Source organism: Diplotaxodon limnothrissa, linkage group LG6 (assembly GCF_057381915.1).
Source record: "Diplotaxodon limnothrissa isolate DT_005_m linkage group LG6, D_limnothrissa_male_GT1.1, whole genome shotgun sequence".
Classification (NCBI taxonomy): Eukaryota; Metazoa; Chordata; class Actinopteri; order Cichliformes; family Cichlidae; genus Diplotaxodon; species Diplotaxodon limnothrissa.
The window spans coordinates 15,902,054-15,924,131 of NC_140601.1; the positions used below are offsets into that span (position 1 = coordinate 15,902,054).

The 22,078-nt window shown below is 40.7% G+C and overlaps 1 protein-coding gene across 2 annotated transcripts in view; it reads right to left on the reverse strand.

Moving 5' to 3' along the window:
- The window catches only part of fat1a (FAT atypical cadherin 1a), a 79,642-nt gene extending 58,283 nt beyond the window's left edge, over window positions 1-21,359 (reverse strand). The window contains exons 1-3 of one of the 2 annotated variants that reach the window (XM_085356863.1): window positions 20,922-21,359; window positions 14,553-17,842; window positions 1,600-1,914 (exon numbers count right to left, since the gene is read on the reverse strand). In XM_085356863.1, the coding sequence (XP_085212989.1) occupies window positions 1,600-1,914; window positions 14,553-17,814 (3,577 nt within the window). In that variant the 5' untranslated portion in view covers window positions 17,815-17,842; window positions 20,922-21,359. Of the gene's footprint in view, window positions 1-1,599; window positions 1,915-14,552; window positions 17,843-19,309; window positions 19,434-20,921 lie in introns of those variants that run through there. The other variant, XM_085356864.1, reaches the window with a different exon arrangement.
- Between the last annotated feature and the right edge of the window lie 719 nt (window positions 21,360-22,078).

A 22,078-nucleotide genomic window follows, 5' to 3' on the forward strand; every position in this document is an offset into this window, starting at 1 on the left:
CACAGTGGATTTGGCCATAAGCTTCATAAACACGCTGTAATCCTCGGAGCAGGAAATATTTAGTTCAGATATGTGGGCTAAGAAGACTTTTTTCAACTGCTAAATAAGTGATGCACTGCAAGTTTTACCATGAGCATTTATACAAATCCAGAAACCAAAATATATCGAAGCTTGAATCAAGAAAGGTCATCTTCAGTGAGGAAGAAATAAATAAATAAAACATGCTGCCTTGTTAAAATATATCAAAGGCATAACAGATTTTTAAAAAAAATTCTCTACTGCCTAAAATCTACTATAAAAACAGTGTTAGACTTTGTTGCAAGATAAATATTCAGCCTCCCAGCACTTCTATTTCACCGTCCCAGACTTTTTATCAGCGGGTGTAAGCTGATTTCTGTCATGCATGCAGACAAAACACTGACCATATGTTCGTAAGTTATCCTTTTGTTGCATCATTTATTTTTTCATTCTCTTCCTGTGCAGCGGGGAGTGCCCGGCATATTGCTGTGAGGCTTGTTTGGGAGGCACGCTACATGATGAATCCTTATTTGGTCAGAAAACTCACATTGCCACTTCCAACAAAAATACCTCCAGTTTGTTGATGTGGCTACCTTGGGAAACAAGACCACACACGTCAGTGAGGACAAACTGGAGCAACTGCTGCCCTATCCGTTCCTCTTTCAGTCTAATGATCATTAGCATGCAATGATCAATAGCACACTTGTGTGCAGACTAAGCAAGAAAGAAAAAGCATTTTCTCCAAGACATCCAGAAGTAACCATCCCATTACTAAAACTTTACACTGATGTCAGTTGATTAATTTGACATTTTTTAAAGGCAGCATCAACATATTAGCACAAACCTAGATCGCACTTTCTGAGTGTTTGAATTCAGAGTCTGATTAATATCAATAAAAATGCAGATTTAGAGAAGAGCCCTGTCTGTACATGAGCTTCACTTTGCACCTATTACAAGTATATTTTGTGCTATTCAACTAAACATAGCCTGCTCGGGCAACTTTAAAAGAGCCCAATGAAATATTAATCATCACACCATTTCCAGAGTGCCATATGAGTACACACTTTAGAGTGTTAGAGTGGAAAAACCCCAGTAGGCTCAACCCACTCCTGTTCTGGGTGAGTGTGTTCACACTGCTCTTCCTTTTCACAAGAAAGGAAACAGGACACCTCACAGAAGCTCGCCACCTTGTCGGCAGTACACCACAGTATGTCTCAAAATCAAAGGATAAGTTAATACTTTGTGTTTGCTACATTTATAGTTGGCCTTTAAAGCAGACGTGTTTAGATGAGGAAAATGCACGTGGCGTTTTAGGCTATTTCCTGTTCATCACTTATCATTCAGGGTCTCCACCGTTTACAGGAAAATCATCTCACTGTAATCCAGGTAAGACAGTGCTGCTGTCTATATTTTTTACCCTATGAGCTGATGCGCTTGTAGTAGTCTGCTAGCAGCTGTAATTCAGGGTTATAATTTGTTCTGAAACACAATATAAGCTCATGACTCAACAGCAGGGATCTCCTGCTCTAATAATGCAATCTGTAGTGGCTCGAATTTCTATCCCAGCAAAAGCAATCTTACCTGTCTTGGTGTTAATAGCAAAGAAACCCTGGGGATTCCCGCTGGTGATCTTGTAGGTGAGTTTATCGCTGGCTTTGGCGTCCGGATCGACTGCGTTGATCTGGATGATTGACACATCTTTAGCGGAGTTCTCCATAACAGAGGGGTAGTAGACAGGCTCAGAGGTTTGAGGTGCGTTGTCGTTGACATCCTGCACCTCAATGTAGATCTCCACAAAAGCAGAGAGGGGCACCACACCGCGATCCATCGCGTAGACTGTTAACCAGTAGTGCGATGTTGTTTCACGATCCAGCAGTTCCTGCGTTCGGATAATACCTGCAAAAATAAAAAGACGGAAACTGGTAAGTCTTCATTATGTTGCAGAACATTTTTATATGCAACACATGACCCTGAATCTCACATTGCTGTCGGCGCTATCAGTGATCTCTGAAAGCGATTTGGGGTGATGAACAGAACAGGAGCGTAAACACCAGCTGCCCCTGAACAGCCAAATGTAAGGGCTGATTGAAAGGACTCTGCCTGACACATGTCAGGATGGCATATTTACAACAGTCAGCGCTCTCCTGTTTACATTTCATTGCCATGTGGAGGCTGTAACCTTCAGCTGAGCAAACACAAAAGAGCTTTGAGACATGTATGAGTTATACATGTTTACAACTGTTAATTGAAGAATGGCAGATCGACAGATTCTGCACTGTGAAAACGCTAACAGTGTATATGCTATGTAGCTAGTTTCGTGACACTGGTTTCATAAACAGTGCATCTCTTATGTTTTGAACAATGAACTGCTTGACTCAATAAATCCTCATGTGTTTTAATATGTTAACATGCCTGAAACAGAGTGGCAGTGTGAAAGTTCTTGCTGAAAATGCTAGCAGCAACATTTAAATGAGTGAATATACTTCAGAGCTTTTCATCCCCATCTGACTTCACAAGTTCTCAGTATGTACCGTAACAAAGGATAAGTTATTGTGTGAGCCTTTCAGTATGGGCAGGTGTCTCAGTTTGGGGGAGAGGACATGTGCTTGTGACTAAGTGTTAGTTTACTGGTGAAAAGAAATACAGATTATGGACCCTGTTTCCACCTGGCATTAACATATGTCCTGGGTTATCTCAAGTAGTTAGCTGTAAATATGTCAACTCCTTGTGAGATCTGACTTCCTAGGATTATACGCAATTAAACACATAGCCCACATTATTTCTGTTTGCCAGCCCCATATGCCAGAGGCCCACATAGCTGAGCAGGCTAACAGAACTGACCTGTTTTCCACAATAACCTCAAATTTAAATCTACACCGACTCAATCTGTTCATATAATTCTCACGACCTGAACAAAATAAAACACACAGGTAGTCTACAGTCATTTAAAAGTGCTTTAAAATGACTTGTGCAATTAATACAATGAATGGTATCCAACTTTTTTTTGCCAGCGGTGGGCACATCAGGGTAGCGAGGTGAGTAGGTGGTCCTAAGTGTGACCCAGGACACATAATGCCCCTGGAAGAATGCAGCCAAGCGTGGCCAATAGCACCTCCGAAAGTGGCCTCAGAGACTGGATCTAAATGCATCTTTGACAACACCTGCTTAATACACCAACATATGACCGGACTCTCGAGTGCAACATGACCGCATTTACAAATAACGATTGTGTAACTAATTTTTCCATTTTCTTACTGCTTTTGCTTTCAATTTATTTTCCATTAGTTTTCACCATTAGTTTTTTGTAATGCAGTTCTTTGTGAGCATAATGCATCTTTTTAGATTACTCGCTTATAATCAAACAAATCACTTTACTCCAAACATTGTGAATTCCATTTAATAGCAGACACTTTGGTTAGTCACACAATGTAAATGCATCCTGAGGCTACATTGTGATATTTTTTCACCTTTCTGTTCCTTCATCAACATCAAACATTCTTAAGAACCGTAAATCCAAAACAAAGAGCACAGGGAATGAATCACTGCCTGCCAATAATGTTGCAACAGTAAATTATCTGGATATCTTGCACATGTGAACTCCCATTATTATCAACAAGCACCATATTTGAAGGGCAAAAGAATACCAGAATGTTTTTCAAACAATGGAAACCTTTATACCAGCAGCTATTTAAGTCTCTGTATTATTTGCAATAACCTTGATAACGTCAATGAGGATTTATCGTTCTTCTCTGATTCAGTTATATGAAGCTAATAAAAGTGAATCATGGCTGTATCATTATCAGGTTGGTTACTCATTTTGGACTACACTTCCTGGTGGTCCCGATAAGAAGCCTCCATATAATCATAAATGCAAATTTCAAAGGTTCAAACGGTTTGGTCGTTGCCGGTCGCCCATCAAGATGTTGAGGCCAGAGCCTTGATCATTAATCCCCTCCCACATCTCACTAACACCACACTAATGTTGCTTTCTACTGAAAGCCTTCAATGTACACATTATAACTTAAAGTAAACATCACCCAGCGCTATGAAGTAGTTTAAATAGGCTCTCTCTGTGCTGCTGTTGCCTTTCTTCACACACAATGTGCTGGTGAAGTAAGTGTTACTGAGAGCAGACATATTTCTTACCTTGGGTAATATAAGATACCTCCAAATAGAGATAATACCCAAAATGACTTGTCACAAAAACTCTCAAATTTACCATGGGCGGGGAGTTTGGGGGTGTACAGCTAATTTATTCTCACGCCCCGCTTTACTTTAGCTTCCCTGCCTTTTCCTTCTGGGATCCTCTCTTGTCATTAGTCATCATTACAGCTCTCTCAGCTTAAGGCTTGTAATAAGAAGGGGTATTCAGGCAAGGGAAAATAGGTAGCTCCCAAAGCTGAGAATCCAGGCAAAGACAACTTTGGGCAGCAAATCTAGAATGCAAAGTAGATGAGCCCATTGTAGCATATATAATGACTTAAAGCTGACAACACAGAGGAGGGAAACTTTTTGAAAAATTAAACAATACCCTAAAAACAGATGTAAAATGATTATAATAAATTAGTACATAATTTATTAAAATACCATGAATGACTAATTTATAAGAGCACTAAAGCTCAGAAATGTCAATGCACCGCTACTTGAAGAAAACATGCAGGAAATTGCAAATGTTTGCCATAAATAAGAAATGCGAACACTTATGTGAGGCATCCTGAGCAGAAACGCCAAAGCATAGTGGGATGCATGCTTTAGACATCTGCTAAGGACAGTAATAGAAAGGAAAACATTACAAAGCAAATGTTAAAGAGTAAAATGAAAAAGAGGTTGGTGTGAGGAGAGGAGGTGTGGCAGAGGAAAGGTAGTCATGTTTGCACATGCACATGAACATCAAAAGACAAAGCAGCAGAGAAAAGAACAGACAATTGGGAAAGTATGAGCCATCTTTTGTACTTGAGCCAAAGAGATGCCCATGGGTGATTGCCTATCTATACAAGTGGCAGACAAAAAAGTAACAGAGCAATTCCACTTTCACCCGGGTCATACATTTTGCTCCCAGATCTTCACCTTGTAGTTACCAGCAAACACAATCTAACATCATATTTAGAAGATAAACAAACTTTAAAGAGGATCCTGCAAGGGTTAGAGGCCACACTTTTACAGTTACTGCAACAGTAAACAGTTTTTCTTCGTATTTATTTAAAAAGAAAACTGACTAGGCTTGACCTTTAATTTCTGAAACAGCAGATAAAGAAAGTTCTCTGCTATGGCCTTGGGTGAAAAGCTTCAAACAAAGCACATGAAAAATGAATCTGAAGAATTTAGTCGCCACACCCATTCCATATACCTGACATACCCAGTAAGGCAGAAGTAAAACCTGCCCTTGGGCCACAAGAAAGAAAACAGACTGTGCAACAGCCTCTGCCAGATTTGCTTTCCGCTTTTTTTCCCCTTGCTCTTTTCTCTTCCCTCTGGCTTTGTTCTTCAAAGCTATCTGAGCACAGTGGCAGTGTGGTCGAGTGTTGAGACAGCCAAAAGACTTTCAGCTATCGAGACCAGCGGGTATTTTGTGTATCGAAATCACTGCTAAATCAACATCCTGTGCAGATACCCGATGAATCTATTCAATAAGAATTCTCTGAAAAGACAGAGTTAGCCACTGAATGAAGAGGGGAGTAATCTGCTTTGGAAAAGCTGTTGGAAACTGCTGATTTCTTCGCACATGTTTGACCTGACTCTTGTAGTTTGCATTTGACCATCAACGACCTGAAATGTTTGTTGTGAACAGCAAACAGGAACCACTTCCTCGTTTATTCTGCAGCTGAAAAGTCGGGGTTTGCTTTGAACTAGATACATTAATTTGTCTCACCTCTACCCCACATTCCTCAGCCTTCTCAGGCCTTGAGCTCCCAAGCTTACATAAACTTTCACAGTGCCCCCTACCCCCACCATCCCTTCTCTTTCCACAGTCCTGGCAAAATGCTTCAAATTCCACTACCTCCTTGTTGGGTCTAGAGTAATAAAAGAGTCCCAAACTAAGCTTTCTCTTGATATCAGATCATCCCAAAGTTCCCAGACATCTGTAGTCAAGATCTGTTTTAAGGATGCTAAGCCTTAATGCTAAAAATGCCTGAAATATGAAAAACGTCAAAGTTCTGTAAGTCAGAGTTTAGTTTGACTTATAGTTCATAGTTGTGGTTTACTAAAATTACCTATTCTATTATTACTGCATAGTAAGATGTAACCTATTACCTACTAAACTATTTTATCACAATTTTATCATGTATACTATAATAATACTAACTTTTCTTGCAGTTCATAGTTAAATTCAATAAGAAATAAGCGACTGTGGTTAAAACTTTGACATGCTAATCTTTCCAATAATTGCACACATAAAATACATTTACATAACATTGTTATAAGCAGACATGACTCACAAAGATTCTCAGTCATCATAATTGCGAAAGGTCTCACAGCTTATCAGGGTGTCACATCATCACATAAATAATATATGCTTTTTATCTCATTCAACATACCAGACAAACTAATACAACCTATTGAGGAACCGATTCATTTTACTTCATGCATCACTGAAGGTGCAATTACTTGTAGAACTCGAAAAATTCCTGCCCACAGCTGGCTTAAGGAGAAGTTTGTTAGACGGATATGGTTTTATATAGGAGACGGTATGACTTCAGAACTTCTTTAGACGTAAAAATAGAAAAAAAGAAAACATTGTCTAAAGAAAAATCATCAAGAAAACATGAAAATCATTCAGTTGTATGTTTAAGATGGGGAAAATCTTTTGATACTTTTGTTATATATCTGCAATATGTACCTGAATTGATTTTTCTCTTCCCATTTAAAAAAAATGTCTATTAATTCCAGCTGAGATAGGTTTTGGGATGTAGCAGATGATATAAAGCTTTCATTGTTAGTGGGAACATTGTTATTTCAAAGGCCTTTCAAAAAGACCTCAGAGCAATATTCCTTGATTCAATATCACAGTATTGTTTAGGATCAGCTACTATACCTACTAGCTATCTGCCTGTTCCTCTGATAACAATGACACCATCTCCATTCATTTCTATACATCACGAGGCTCTACATCTACATCTGTGGAGGTGTATTTATCTATTTCTACCCAGATTATCATTGTATATGCTATCACAGCAACTAGTTTCCCATATTTTCATTTTACATAACCTAACCTAAAAAGAAAAATCAGTGCCTTCTTATGGTTTTAACAACAACAAAGTTATGCCACTGTCTCCTTGCATTTCCTTCTAAATGTCTGGATCTTTAGCTTGGAACAACTCTGCAGTGATAATGGGAAATCTGAGAGAGACAATGTACTAATACTGCATGAACCAAGCCTTTATTTCCTTTCCTACAAGGCTCCCTGCCCTATTTGGATAGCTGTTAGAGTGAAACATGAGCACATCCTCCTATCCATATACCTTTTAACAGCCGCCCTTCGCAAGGCTGCATCTGTGTGTTGGTAACTACACCTCAAAGAATGACTGATGATTCACGCCTGCAGCTCCTACAGTTATATATTTCTTCTCATTTCTGTGCTGGCAATCAATACAAAAATGATAGTCAGCACTATAATTATATGTAATAGTCAAATAAATTGTCAGACCAAAAAATGACCTTACAAACTTTATTGAGAATGTTAAAGTCCTGTTGTAAGCCCCAATTCCCTAAACTCAAGTATATCAATGGTCGGTAGGGCTGCACGATTTTGCATAAAATGAGAATCACGATTTTCTTGCTTAGAATTGAGATCACGATTCTCTCACGATTTTCTTTTCCAGTATAAATATTTATTGCACTTATTAACTGCACATCAACTTCGTAAGAGTTGAGACTGAACATAAAAACAATAAATAAACATAAAAACAACAAATGTCTCACGTTTTGTTGTTGCCGCAAAATGTTGTACTGCTTGAAATTCTGTCTCCACCGTTGCTTGACACTGCATGTATAGAGCAGGTAGTGCAACAATAGAAAAATAGTTGCGGGATGGCACTGTGTTGTTGATCATTTTCCTAAATCCCTCGTTTTGCTCAGTGTTGATGGGAGCCATATCTTTGGTCAGGTGATAAGTGATAGCCTCCGTAATTTCTTTGTGCCTGCGGGAGTTCGACGTGTATAGGGAAGCGCTGTATAAGGTTCCCGTTATTGATGTTTGGGTGGTTGACCGGGACGGATTTTCTCCTGTCACTTTCTCGTCATCCCTGACGTGCTCTCCGTTGTTTTTTCCCTGCTAATTTTAGCATCACACGGCACAGCTTCTGTATCACGTGGTATAAGGCTCCGCCCTTGTCATTTGTTGAGCAGGAAGAGTGAGAGCTTGTTTTCATGCAGATCACGTCCCGGATCAAAATGCGGTACAATCGTCATCTTTTTTTTCCTTTTTTTAAAAATCGTTGTCATTTGGAAATGAGATCGCACATAAGTATGAATCGAGATCGCAATTTTCTAACGATTAATCGTGCAGCCCTAATGGTCGGTCTTGTCAGGTAGAATCAAATTGGCTATAAAGGCCTAAAACAGATACTAAAACTTAAAAAAGTCTAAGAGCATTTGAATAATTTAGCACAGCAAGCCTGATGCTGAAAATGTTCACATGTGTCTGCAGGAAGGATGCAAACGGCTTCAAAATATCGCTCGTTTTCGTAGTCCTTTATGCTTTACACTGATCTTTGGAACAGTGGTTGTGTTCAGCATCTGTGACTTTAAAGTAGCTATACCCATACAAGGAAATCCATTACTTTTTATTAAATTGAACAAATGCAATACTGGTGTTGTGCTGGACTTCAAAGTATACCATGGGGGCCACTATTTAAAGACAAAGTGAAAAATGTGAAAACTAAAATACATCAAAAGGTCTAAAGTAAAGATCTAATTCACGAGTCTTAGCGTGACATGAATAAACACACAATGAAGCATGTCCTGTGCGCAAGGCAGCTCAAGGTTTCTTTAAAAAGATTTAATGGACTGAGAGAACAACATACTTTTAACGAGGGAAAGTGTGTTTTTCATTTAGTAACCTACAATCAACTTTGTCCCGCTGCACATTCTTGGTCCCATCTCCAGAGTAACAGCACTCAAGCAAAGACTATTTGGGATCATGTGCCACTTAGCAGTCTAACTTTTATCTCAAACATATAGGCTTTAAAAAGTTGTTTTTTTTAAAGGTGTGAGAGGGTAGCAGTTTGCACTTTTAAAACTAAACTAGAAGCCAAAATCCAGAGCATAAACACGTACAAGAGTAGATCTTTTTATTCTGGTTAAGGACCTGTTTATTTTATCATGATGGAAAAAGAAGTGAAGCGCTGGCAACTTTTTGTGCTAATGGAACAGGACTTTGTCATTATGCATCAAACTGTTTCATTTGCCTTCACAAAGAACCCTTTCACAGTACAGGCTGCAAACAGCTTCAAGTGAAAGGGCAATGCATATTTTATCCAACAAGAAAGGGCAATGCATACATTATACAATCAGCATCTGCGCCTCATGTAGACTCAACACACTGCTTCGGTTAACTTGTACATTGCACAATTTAACTTCAAGCAGAGACACATCTTCCTTGGAGTAGATTTTCAAGGTAAGGCCTGTCTAGAGCTTCATCAAAGCCACCAAAGACACACTCTTCAATCACAGTTCCTTTTGGGTTATGGTTTGGTTTACTAACACATTGACAATGCACAAAAAAAGGCGTTATGTTTAAAGAAAGTTTAACTCTTACATGCCTGCATACAGTGACAGAGTCCACTTTAAATGAAAGGAGTAAAATATTTAAATTTTTGTTATTATTAACTATATTACCCTATCAAAATGTTCACTTCCATCTTCCATCTATATTCCCAAAATACATGGCCCAAAATACATACTACCACTAAAGACACTGGCTATCTACAGGAGATAAATAGTGATTATTATATAGGGTTCTTAGTATAGCTTTAACTATAGCCGTCTTAGCCTGTTGCAAGCATGTTCCTTTTCAATTATTTAGACTTGACCTGGTACATAATCCCTCCCTGCTGCATAAGCTATTAAAAAACAGAAAACTTTGCTGAACTAAAGTCATTGCCTCCGTTTTAACAAAAAGCAGGCACAAGAACAACTTCTTCGGCATACTGTCAATCAGTCTGGAGCCGGCTCTGAGTAAGAGTTCAGTAAATGTAAACATTAATTAAGCTAGCAGTCATCATTAAGCCGGGCAATGCCAAAGTTATGAAAATGCAGGGGTGTTTTTAAAACCCCCTGTTTTCCACAGGTAGCCTGTCGCTCCCAATGCCAGAATCAGTAGATCTATTCTGAAAGGTTACAATTTTCTCCGTATTAGACTAACTCAATTCAATTGTCTCAGGCTACTTTATTCACCCTGTTTGGTAACCTTTACCCTCCAGGGCCTAAGTTATCAGAAGTCAAAACGCCTACCATAACCCTGAGTTTTCAAAATAGCACAAATGTCACAGATGTCGACTTAGCGCTCACAGAAGTGACTGCAGATTCCAAAGTTGTGCTAGTCACTTCTTCCAAACTCTTACATTCAAACCATCATAAAGACTTTCACCAATAAATACTGAATCCCACAGCATGAGACTCAGTTACACAGTGGTTCATTAAAGGTGCTGGAAAAGGACTCCTGTGAAGATTGCTCATTACTCATTTACCTCTGTCTTTTCTGAAACTGCCTTCTTCTTCGATTGTTGCAGACAGAGGAAAATTAAGACGATTACTCACTGGCAATAAAAAGAAAACCCTTGCCTAGGTGTGTCAGGTTGAGTCAGGTGTGCTTGGAGGAGTGGAGACTTGCACAGGTTCATCAAGATAAGCATAGCTTTATTGCTAGTCTGTTTGAACTAGGACTGGAAGTTGACCTCATATGAATTTATATGTCTTTTCACCTCAACAGTATGTAACTGTTTCTACAGCTGCTTGTATGAAGATTATAATGATTGTTAGCCTTTCTTAAGGACAGAAGTGCCATCTAGGTTTGCTCTATAAAAGGCACAGGCTTATTTGGAAACTCATCAATTTGTGATGAGTGTGAAATTTGAAGAGGTATAATCCTAACAAATTCCTATGACACACACGCACTTCCCCAGTGGATTTCTCCACAGCCATATTATCAGCTGAGGAATTAAAGCTCAGGAGTGGCAGCCTCTCTTCAAATTGCTTTCAGTCTTTTTAGAGTACTAACTGCAAAGCCTTTTTAAAGACAAACCTGTAAAATACATAAAAAACTAAGTCACTGCATGAGCCATTTGCCACAAAATTGTAATACCAGCTGGCCTCTGGAGCCACAACATGTAAAACAGTAGCTAGCCACCTTTTTCAAGAAAACTCCAACAGCTGAAAACACTTCACGCAAGTCAAGCTGCCCGAGATTCACAGAATTTACAGAAAATGTAAAATTTTTGTGATACCGTTGTCAGGACGATAAATGTCTATATGTATATGAGATTTTGGTCATATCCCACAGCCCTAAAGCTGAGTTATTTTGCTCTTAGTCCTTTCTAGTTAAAAATCACGTCACTATCAGCAAAGTTTCCAGTTAAACTGATGAGCAATGGATTTGTTGTGCAGAATGGGAAAAGACCCAGGAATGAGCCTTCATGAGGGTATGTTTAAATTAAGATGGCACTCATCCAGTGACCACAGAGCTTTTAATAACACAGAGAATGTCTGGACAAACAGTTGCCATGGACTCCCTCAGTCCAACGGAAAGCAACCATAATAGAAGAAGACGACGTGGCTTGCATGGGAGGTTTCCTCCTACTTTGAGTTGATGTAAATGAGGACAAGATGGTGTTCAATAAACAGCAACAATGGACAGTTTTTTTTTTTTACTTTATCTGTGCCTGAAACAAATAATTTGTTTGTTCCTTGGATGGTTTATGAATGTCACTCTCAAAGTCTCAATACATCCTTTGTTTGGATTTGTTAGATACTCCTACTCTTCAAGAGTCACTCACTGTCGACTAGCTCAACCACTACAGAGTGCTATGCTTTACACAGCAACACTATGTGACCCACATAACAGTCTTCCTGTGGATGTTACTATAAGAAAAAATCTTTGGGTTTTACACATGTGGTGATGGAACGAGCAAAACAATGCAATGCAGATCAAGACTGTGATTGATGTACTCTTAACAAACACATGCCCAAGTTCAGCAACACAAGCATCAAGTAAAACGCAAAAACACTTCTGCCTTCACTACTTCCCACTGAGAAAAACAAATTTCAAAACTAGAGGTGTGCGGCTCCTGGCAGTTTTCCCCACACCACTTTTTCACTTGTTTTCTAATTTTAAACGATTTTAAAACAGCCTGGTTAAAATTCACAACATGCAGCTGCAGAAGAGTATATAGTGGGGACGCACCCGTGCTTATATTTTCCTTTTGGAGGCACAATATTTTAAACGCATATGGTAGCTTTAGCACACCACACCCTTCATCTAGTGAAATCATAGGAGCGGCATTACCACCTTGGCTCTATTTAGTTGTCTACTGACCTCAGATGTAATCCATAATAACAGGACCCAGCCCAGGACAATCCTATCATTGCACCTCCTGATAATCACTTAATATAGGCCTCAGGGATTAAGTAGAAGATCAAACCAGGCTCCCAGAATCTGTGCCCTACATGGGATTTTAAAGGCAGACGTAGACGCCAGTCACAGGTCTGCATGCGGCGCCATCAACAGTAATATTAGTAGTATCACAGTACTAAGGTGTAGGGCCTTTTCGGTGGGATGGATGGAGGGATTTCTTTCAGATTTGGCACAAAAACTGCCTTGGACTCAGCAATGAACAGATTAGATGCCAGCAGTTAAAGGTCAAGGTCACTGTGATCTCTGAAGTTTCAGAACATGACTCAACTCATGGACGCACAGTTTTAGATTTAAATTCAATGTACTGAAATGATTAAAAGCTGGTGGTTAAAAGTTGATGTTACCTTAACTTCACAAAAACTTTTTTTGCTATATTCAGAAAATTCATACAATAAATGTGATGAAATTCAATGCATATGTCGAACTGAATAATGATAAAGTGATGACATTTTACACCTAAAAAAAGTTCAAATCATATAAACGATCCTGCAAAATTCCCACAAAACTGCCTTTATATGACCATTATTACAATAGGAGAGGAGTAATTTGGATGTACTAATGACTGATGGCCTGATCATTGTGCAATGTTTTTTCTTACAGCATGAAATCACTAAACAAATGTCCAAGTAATTGGTATTAGAGAATGTATGCATGCTCATGAATGACTTTTCTTGCTATATTTGTTAAATATTCTCACAGACCGTACACTCTGGTGAAAAGCTGGTAAGGCATTAACCCATTTAAAATCCATGATATGCATCCAAATTCATTTAATATAGAAGTACCAAAACAGGAAGTAACTCAATGAAAATTCCTTCATGCATCCATGAAAGTGCACAGTCACTAGTTCAAGCTTTAAATATCCCAGCATCTGTCTTCATAAAGCAAAAATCTTATTAAAATGAGACATCCAACCACTACCTCAGAAACAATCGCAAACACAGCAACTGACAAACTGCCCTGAAGGTTGCATCCTTCATAACGGCTCATCTTCTCATGCTAAATTTACGAGGCAGACGAAGGTATTTCCCAACAGGTTCACTGTGGAGACTTCCTGTCAGCTCACTGAATACTTCACATATATCTAATTCTTACTAAACATTAACCTAAAGATATAAACCTCTTTCTCAACAGTAAAAGTCAGCAGCAGACTGATAGATCACGTTTCCAGCTTTCTTAAGAAACCTATAAACTTTTGAGGTTACATGTGCCAAGGAAAATCGCTGCATTATGCATTACGTTTCACTGCCTCATTTAGTCATTAAATATGTAAAGTGCAGAGAGAAATGTAATTTCAAATGGGGATTTAAGTCACATTAAGCAAGTCAAAAATGTTGTTACTAACTTTTAAAAGGAATGCAGAGAAGCCAGGCACAAACATCCAACCCAGGTGATTGCTGTGTTTGGGGTAGGAACTCCAAGAATCCCAGACTGCTTATTTTGTGCTAATTTGAGTCAGCTGTTGGACTCATTCTGGGCAGCTGAGAGTGTATTAACATATTTTCTGCAGCATGATAGGAAATCCACAAGCAAATCCGTGCCATTGGTACTATACTGAAAATATATATGCTTAACATTTTAGATTTGGGTCAAACAGATTTGACCGTTTTCCAAATGCAACCCATTTTATTATGAATCCATGTGTGTTCCTTGTACACCAGCACCTACTTCTGAATGTCCACACAGGTCTAAGAGAGAGCTAGTCCATCTGTTCCTGCCATAAAATCTCCAAAAGAAGAAAAATGACTGAAAAAGGGAACTTCACCCGTCTCTTAGAAGACTCCCTTAGTTCATTATTCCACACAGTGGAACATGACTGAATAAACTGTAGCTGCATAATACTTTCCTTATGCAGGTCTTTCAACACAAGCTTCACATAGATCTAGCGAATAAAGAGACTCACCAGTTTCCTCATCAATGGAGAATACCCCCAGGCCAGACCCATCTCGGATGGAGTATCGAATCTCTCCATCTCGGCCTCTGTCTTCATCTTCAGCTGTTACACTCATCACTGAAGTCCCAATGACCGCATCCTCTTTTATAAATCCCTTTTCCACAAACGATCGGAACATAGGCCTGTAAAGATTCTCATTCACGTCCACCACGTCCACCTCGATAAAGCAGGTTGATGACAAAGATATGGGCTTCCCTTTGTCTTTAGCTTTTGCAGTAAGATTATACACCTGTTTTGTCTCATAATCTAGATTCTGAACAATTCGCAGCGCACCGCTGAGTTTGTCTACTTCGAAATTCCCGTCTCCATTATCAATAAGGCTGTATCGTACCTGACTGGAAGGCCCAATATCGGGGTCATGAGCCTCCAGCCACATGATTACTGTACCGATTGGAAGGTCCTCCCTCACTTTTACACGGTAATTAGGAGGGAAGAATTTGGGTGGATTATCATTCACATCTTCCAAGGTGATTTTGAGGGGAACTGTGGACACCAGCTGAGGCTCATTTCCTGCCTGGTCACGTGCCGCAATCTTCAAGACATAAAATGGATGGAGCTCGCGATCCAGTGGCTTTGTCACTGTCACCACACCGGTATTTTCATTGATTGCAAAATGATCTGTGCCTCCCAAAATTGAGTACTTGACGATTCCATTGTCACCTCGATCCTTATCTGTTGAATCCACCTGGATGATTTCAGTCCCAACAGGTGTACTCTCAGTTATTTCAACAGAATAAGATTCTTGCAAAAACTGGGGGCTATTGTCATTGGTGTCTAAGATTTTAACATCCAAGAGACGCGATGAGGATTTCTGTGGTATCCCGAGATCATAAACTGTAATGTTGAGGGTGTAGTGATCTGCTGTTTCCCGGTCAAGAGGAGAGTAAACCAAAAGCCAACCAGTTTCCATATCTACTATGAAGTGGCTTTCTGCATCTCCTCCTGAAATAACATACACTAGCTTCCCATTAAAGCCACTATCTGAGTCTGTGGCATTTAAATGGACAATCCGGGCCCCGACAGGGAGATCTTCTTTGACTTCAATAACACTTGGAAAAGACTCTGAGAACTGAGGAGTGTACCGGTTGACTGAGTGAAAGTCCATGAAGTTGTCATCCGGCTCATTCTGCGTGTGGATTTTGCTGCCCTGAAGCAGCTTTTCAGCCAGCATAGTAGCGACTCCGGTTTCCACGCACTTTAACTGGACGGGCTTGCGCGCCGTGATGACAGTTATGTTCATAATCATTGGCTGAGTCTCATGTTCGCCATCAGATGCAACGATTTGTAAACTATGAAACGAGACCTTAGCTGCCTCTCCCTCGCTCAGCGAGTGCTTCAGTGAAAGCATGCCAGAGTTTGGGTTCAGCTCAAACAGGTCAAGATCATTCCCAGCTTTAATATTGTACCGTACTAGCTGCAGTTCATCAGCATCAATGGCAGATGCTGTTGTTATCTGCTCTCCCACGCCGTGATCTCTCGGCACAGTCACTTCACAGTCCACATTTTCAAACAAAGGCTTATTGTCATTCAGGTTGTTTAACGTTATAATGACTGATGCTTCCACCTCTCTCCGGAATGGGGATCCCCAGTCTGATGCTCTGACTTTAAGATTGTAAATCCTGGGCATGAGCTCATAATCTAGGACCTCCGAGGTACTGATGACACCAGAGAAGTAGTCAATGACAAACGGCTGAGGATTCACATTGGTAATGCTGTAGGTCACATAGCCATTCTCCCCTTTGTCTAGATCAGTGGCTTTAACAGTCACCACACTAGTCCCTATGGGTACATTCTCATCAACACTGGCTTTGTAAGATGTCTGCTGGAATTCAGGTGCATTGTTATTTACATCAATCACATCAACAATCACTTTGGTTGTTGCTTTTTTGTCACTTGTAATCACATCCAACTGAAATTGTGAGGAAATATCAGCATTGATTGGCCCTGCGGTGCTGATTAAGCCAGTATCTGGATTGATGGTGAATCTGTTCTTGTCAGATTTGTGCCTAAAAGCATATTTTAGTTGTGGATACTTTGGCACAGCTGTTACCATAGTGACAGGTGTGTGAAGGGGGGCGAATTCACTCAGATTGACTCTGTAAATGGCCTTTTCAAATACAGCAGGGCCCACTTTGAACTGTGGAGAAGTGACATGTACCAATTTAGCTGATGAAAATTGAGGGGGGCTGCCTTTGTCCTTTGCCTGTAAAGTGAGGTTGTATCCAAAAGGTTGGCTATCCCAGTCGACATCTTTGACTGCTTTTATTTTATACTCCCTGCTCCCGGGGTTGGTTCTTGCAGCCTTGAACTGTTGAAGAGGGTCACCAGCCACAATGCTCAGTGATGCTATTTCTCCATTTGGTCCTTGATCTTTGTCCTCCACTGTCACAATGGCATAAGTGGGGTCATGGTCTGCATCAGAGGGGGCCAAGGTTACTGCAGTAATTACAGGTGCGTGCTCATTGGCCTGCTCCACCCTGACTGTAAGTCTGGCCATGCTACTGAAACCACTGCTCCCGTACAGCTTCATCCCTCTGTCCACGGCAAGGATCTCCAACTCGTACAGCTTCGTCTCAGAGTAATCTAGTTTGCCCGTCAGTGTCACCACACCGCTGGTTGGATGTACTGCAAACATGTCTGTCCATTCCCGGAAACTATAGTAGTATTCTCCATTTGTACCGATGTCTGCATCAGTTGCCGTGACTTTGGCCACGCTTGTGCGGATTGCCGTGTTCTCTGGCAGAGCGATGCTATAGGACGTGGGTGAGAAGAGAGGCCTGAGGTCATTGGTGTCCAGTACCTGTACCTTCACTCGAGTGCGACACTCCAAATTGGTGTTTCTCTCAGAAGCTTTAATAGTCAGCACGTAGTGGTCTTTAACCTCCCGGTTCAGAATGGCAGTGCTGCCTCCTTTGGTCCTTATTCGCAAAAAACTGAAATCTCCCAGCAGATAGTCCTCTGCTTTGAATAGGTTCTCATTGTCTCCAGAGATGATTTTGTACCGTATGTCCCACTCTGGGTCTGTGATAAAGATTCCCATTTTGGTGTGACTTTCTAAGTAAGTCTTAGCAGCAGAGTTCTCATATATGGTGGCATTGTAAAGAGAATGTGTGAACTGCATGGAGGTGGCCCTCGCCATCCTTTGGTTCCCTGCACAGCCACAGAGGAGCTGCTGGAGCAGCACAAGCAGTGGAACCCAGTGCTTCCCCATTATCGTACCGTGATCTTCACCGAACCACCTGAGAGGGAGAGAAAAAAAGGATTTTAGACCGATAATCCTGCAGAAACATTTCATTGGGATCCTACAATAACATTTAAGGGGAAATTTTTATTTTCAACCATCAGTCTTCATCTAAGTAGGCTGGAAAACCGCTATAATGCTGAAAACAACATTATTTGTGGCACAATTTTTTTCCCAGACTCCTTTAAATATCATGACAAGTGATGATAAGTGTGACAAAGACTAAACAGGTTTCATGTGGAAATAAGATGAAGCAGATCAGTCAGTCAGGTGACAATGCCAGATGCCTTCCATGGGTGCCCTTCTGAACACGCAAATGTCACAAAACCTCCTCATAATGAGCTAAAGAAAAAAGAAAAAAGCTCGGGCTTCTTTGAAAACTGCAGTGCTATAATTTACATTTTTGGGTTGCACATTAGACATATAGAAATCTGATTATACTCATTAACATATTACTACACGAGCACTACGAACAATCTCGTAACTACAAAATGATGCTGGACTTTCACTCGTGCAGAAATGCAGCAAAAAAAGATGATGATGGCAAAGGTGTGTGGTAAATAAAATAATCTCTGTATAATCTCGTCGAAGTACAATCAGAATTAAACTCGAAGGCCAGATGACTGAGAAAGTGCTTTCAAATTGCGCATTCATTCGTTTACAACTGCTTTACAACGTCCCCGGCTCCGTGTGGGAGTCCACAAAGACAAATAAAAAGCAAGACGCTGCTATGTGTGCGCACGTTGTAAAAAAACAAATATATATATATATATATTTACTTTTGGCGTGACAAAACAGCCCCACTAGTTTAATTATTAATGTTTTATGCGGGGTTAATAAATGACAGGGTTTGAGCCCCAATCACCTTTAATCTAAAACTATAACCCGCAGGTACAAAAGAACCATCTGCTTGCAGACAACTGCTGCAAAAAAAAAAAGAAACTGTAACTAAAACTTAAAATTCTGGCTCTTTTTTCCCCTTTTTCTTTACGATACAGAAGAGTATCCATTTGTTTAAATTCCGTTTCTCTGAATGCTCTCGGCAGCGAGCCGTTTTTCATTTTGAAAAAAAAAAAAAGTTCAAATGTTTAAAAAAAAATGAGTTAGGTGCCTCGAGACTATTTCACGTCTAACCCCATCCCCCAACTACAGCCATTCACTTCGAAACGATGGCAGACGTGCACTTAGCAGAGATTTGCTGGGGGGTTAGTAGGAAAAAAGATACGTATTCCCAACACAAAACAACACAAAGTGTGTGCGTACGTCATCAAAAACGACGTTCGACATTCACTTTGTATCGAAAAGTTCTCCAAAGAATCACCCAAAGTAGCCAGCGGTTGCTTTTCTTTCGCACCTCACAATAGCAGACCTAACTTTTTTTTCCCACGTTACAGAGATGCAGACGCTTAAACATCGCTGACCATCAAAAAAAGCCCACTGAGTAAAAACACAACAACTTACGTACCTCTTTTAATATTAAATTCGGAGATTTGGGGGTTTTGCATGTAGTTTATGTAGTCCAAATCTCGGCATGGTATTACGTGGACTTTTCTCCTCTCCGTTACCCCATCTGCCACCAGCAGGCAAGCTCACTCTTTTCCCTCACTGCTTTCCTTTCCTTTCTCTCCCACACTCCACTTGCCTGGTATCTCTCCGCGCTGCGCACGTCCGGATCTACTTACCGGGCTGGCAGCAGGATAGGACCTTTTCCGCTCTGAACCCGCGACCCTTTTGATTTGATTTGATTTAATGCGGTTCGCCTTGTATTCTCATATGAAATATTTCCAGAAAGGCTGAACCCTGGTCCTTTCCGCGGAATCGCTTTAATTTTCATTCAGCAGCTACCACTTCAGCCCCAAGGTAACCTGCCCCCCCTTTTTTGTAGTATTCTTATTCCTTTCAGCTAAAATTATTCAAAACTTTCCAACCCCCAAACGTTCACTTTCCACGGTGTTCTGATTGTGGCTACACGAGTAGAAAATCAAATCCCAGTATAATTATATAATTTATCCCAAATTGCTGTTTGGAAGCATTAAGGCTACTGGGCTCATGAGGTGTGAGTCCTAATGGATCCCACCCCCCTCGTTTCTGTATTCTCCTTTTATTTACAGAAAGACAAATTAATGCCCCCCACCCCCTTTTTTTTCCTTTTTTTTTTTTTTTGAGGTGGGAGACATCCTTATAAAGGACCAAGCCTTATTAGGTTACAGGTTATTTTGTGCATGGCCTTCTGGCTAATGATTAACAAACAAATGTTTCATATTCACTTTCTGCTGTAGAATCTGACTTAGCCTTTATATCATAATCCAGCTGTCAGCGTAAGAATGTGGACAAACCTTATTTTGGTAATGAAATCTCAGTTCAGGTATTCCCAGATGATGACAAATGAGCTAATAAAACGTGCAAATGCAAAAAATATAAATAAATAAATAATAATAATAATCCTCGCGTGTGTTATTGCATTTTAAACATCAGTTCTTGAGATGATCTTCTCATTACTCTCACTAGTGTTATTGTTTTTTTTAATATCCCGGGTACGGCTGGAAATAAAGTGGCCAGCAGTGCGTCCCGGGGTCTGTGTTTGGGCATTAGAGCAGGGTGACTGATAGTGTTTGTACACTGGCTACGAAGGCGCTGATCCTATCACCCCCACCCCCGCCACCACCACCCCTCTCATCATCACACACGTTGCTCCTCTCAGACCAAAGCTGCACTTTACGCACAGAGGAGTGTGGCTGCCATGCGATTGATGGCGCTGTCTCACTGCTCTTGCCCGGACTGCAGAGCTCCAGCTGGTGCGCCTGCAGGAAAAAAAAGCCTGTGCTGCATGGAGCTTGACAACTTGTCAACATGCAACCTACTTACTACTACTACCCAATGCGCGCGATTGTGAGCGTGCGTAATTGCGCGTTTGGTTCTTTTTTTGGCACAAGTCAGACAAAATACTCACTTTTTTAGCGCTTACTAAAAGAAAAGTGCTTTGAGTTCAGTCCAAAGTTTCAAGAGTCGCTTGAAAGAAAAAAAAATCAAATCAAACCATGTGCCATGCTCTTGAAATACGCTTCGAGACTACTCACCAGACCAGCTTAACCAGCGCTGGTTGTCGTTCCCAAACTTCCCTTCACATAAATCTGTTCGTTTTTTTCCCTTTTTTTCTTTCTAAATCTCGTTTGCGAGGATCTCTCAGATTAGGCGGGAGGGAGCTTCTGCTGATGGCAATCCGCTACTTTTCTCCTCTTCAGCTTATTCTCACAGTTTTATTGCCTTCAGCTCCGATATGCTCGGAGGCATCACACATGGTGGCTTATTGCAGGAGAAAAGAAAAGAAAAAAGCTATGGGCTATGGTTTGCCTCGCTGCTCCACTCCACAACGGTTCAGGTGCCGGCATGCTGCTGATGCCTTCAGGTGATATCGGGAAAAATCGCAATCTTATAGAAGAGCGCACGAGAAGAGAAATGACTGGCGATTTTCTTGCCTGCTGCTCTCCCCTTCGGAAAAGTAGCGGTACGAGCTAGACGAGAGTGGGGTGGGGGGATCACACACCAACAACAGCTGACGGTGAAAGTGATGTCTGTGTGATTCTCAGTTTGTTTGTTTTGGGCTCTGTGCTTATCTAGTTATTTGTTACGCACATAAATCCAACTTAGCGTAATGATTTAATTCAAATTGTCTGTTGCAGATTTCCTGATCGAGCACAGTTCCTTACAATAAAAAACAAACAAACATAGCATTTGAAGCATTTCCTCTGCGACAAATGCACTCTGAATTTGTTGGAGAGTTTTTCCAGTAAGGACATCAGCTCTCCGCGAGGGCACCCAGGACCTGACCTTGCCACCTTCAGCTCTGACGTCATGGACTCCTCTCCTATTCAGTGCATGCACAGCGGAGCGTTGCGGTGTTTATTCTGTCCACAGTGTGAGCGTCCACCTCCTCAGCTCGTCCTGTTTATTAATTGTGTTCTCGTGACCTTCGCGAACACGCGTTTAAAACGAGGCAAATGTCTCTGAACATGTGGTTAACAACTGAACTCGACACCATGCTGTGAAGTGGCTGCCAAAAAAAAAAAATGCCCGAGCAGAGAGCGGTCCAGCATGAGAATCTCTGCCTAATGTCCATTCAGCACCGGCTCATTAAAGTCGCATATGCCCACAGGCTGAGTAAACGAATGAGACCTATGGGCCTAGTGTGTGTCTGCCAGTGTACAGAGAGAAAGAGAGAGAATGGAGGAAAAAA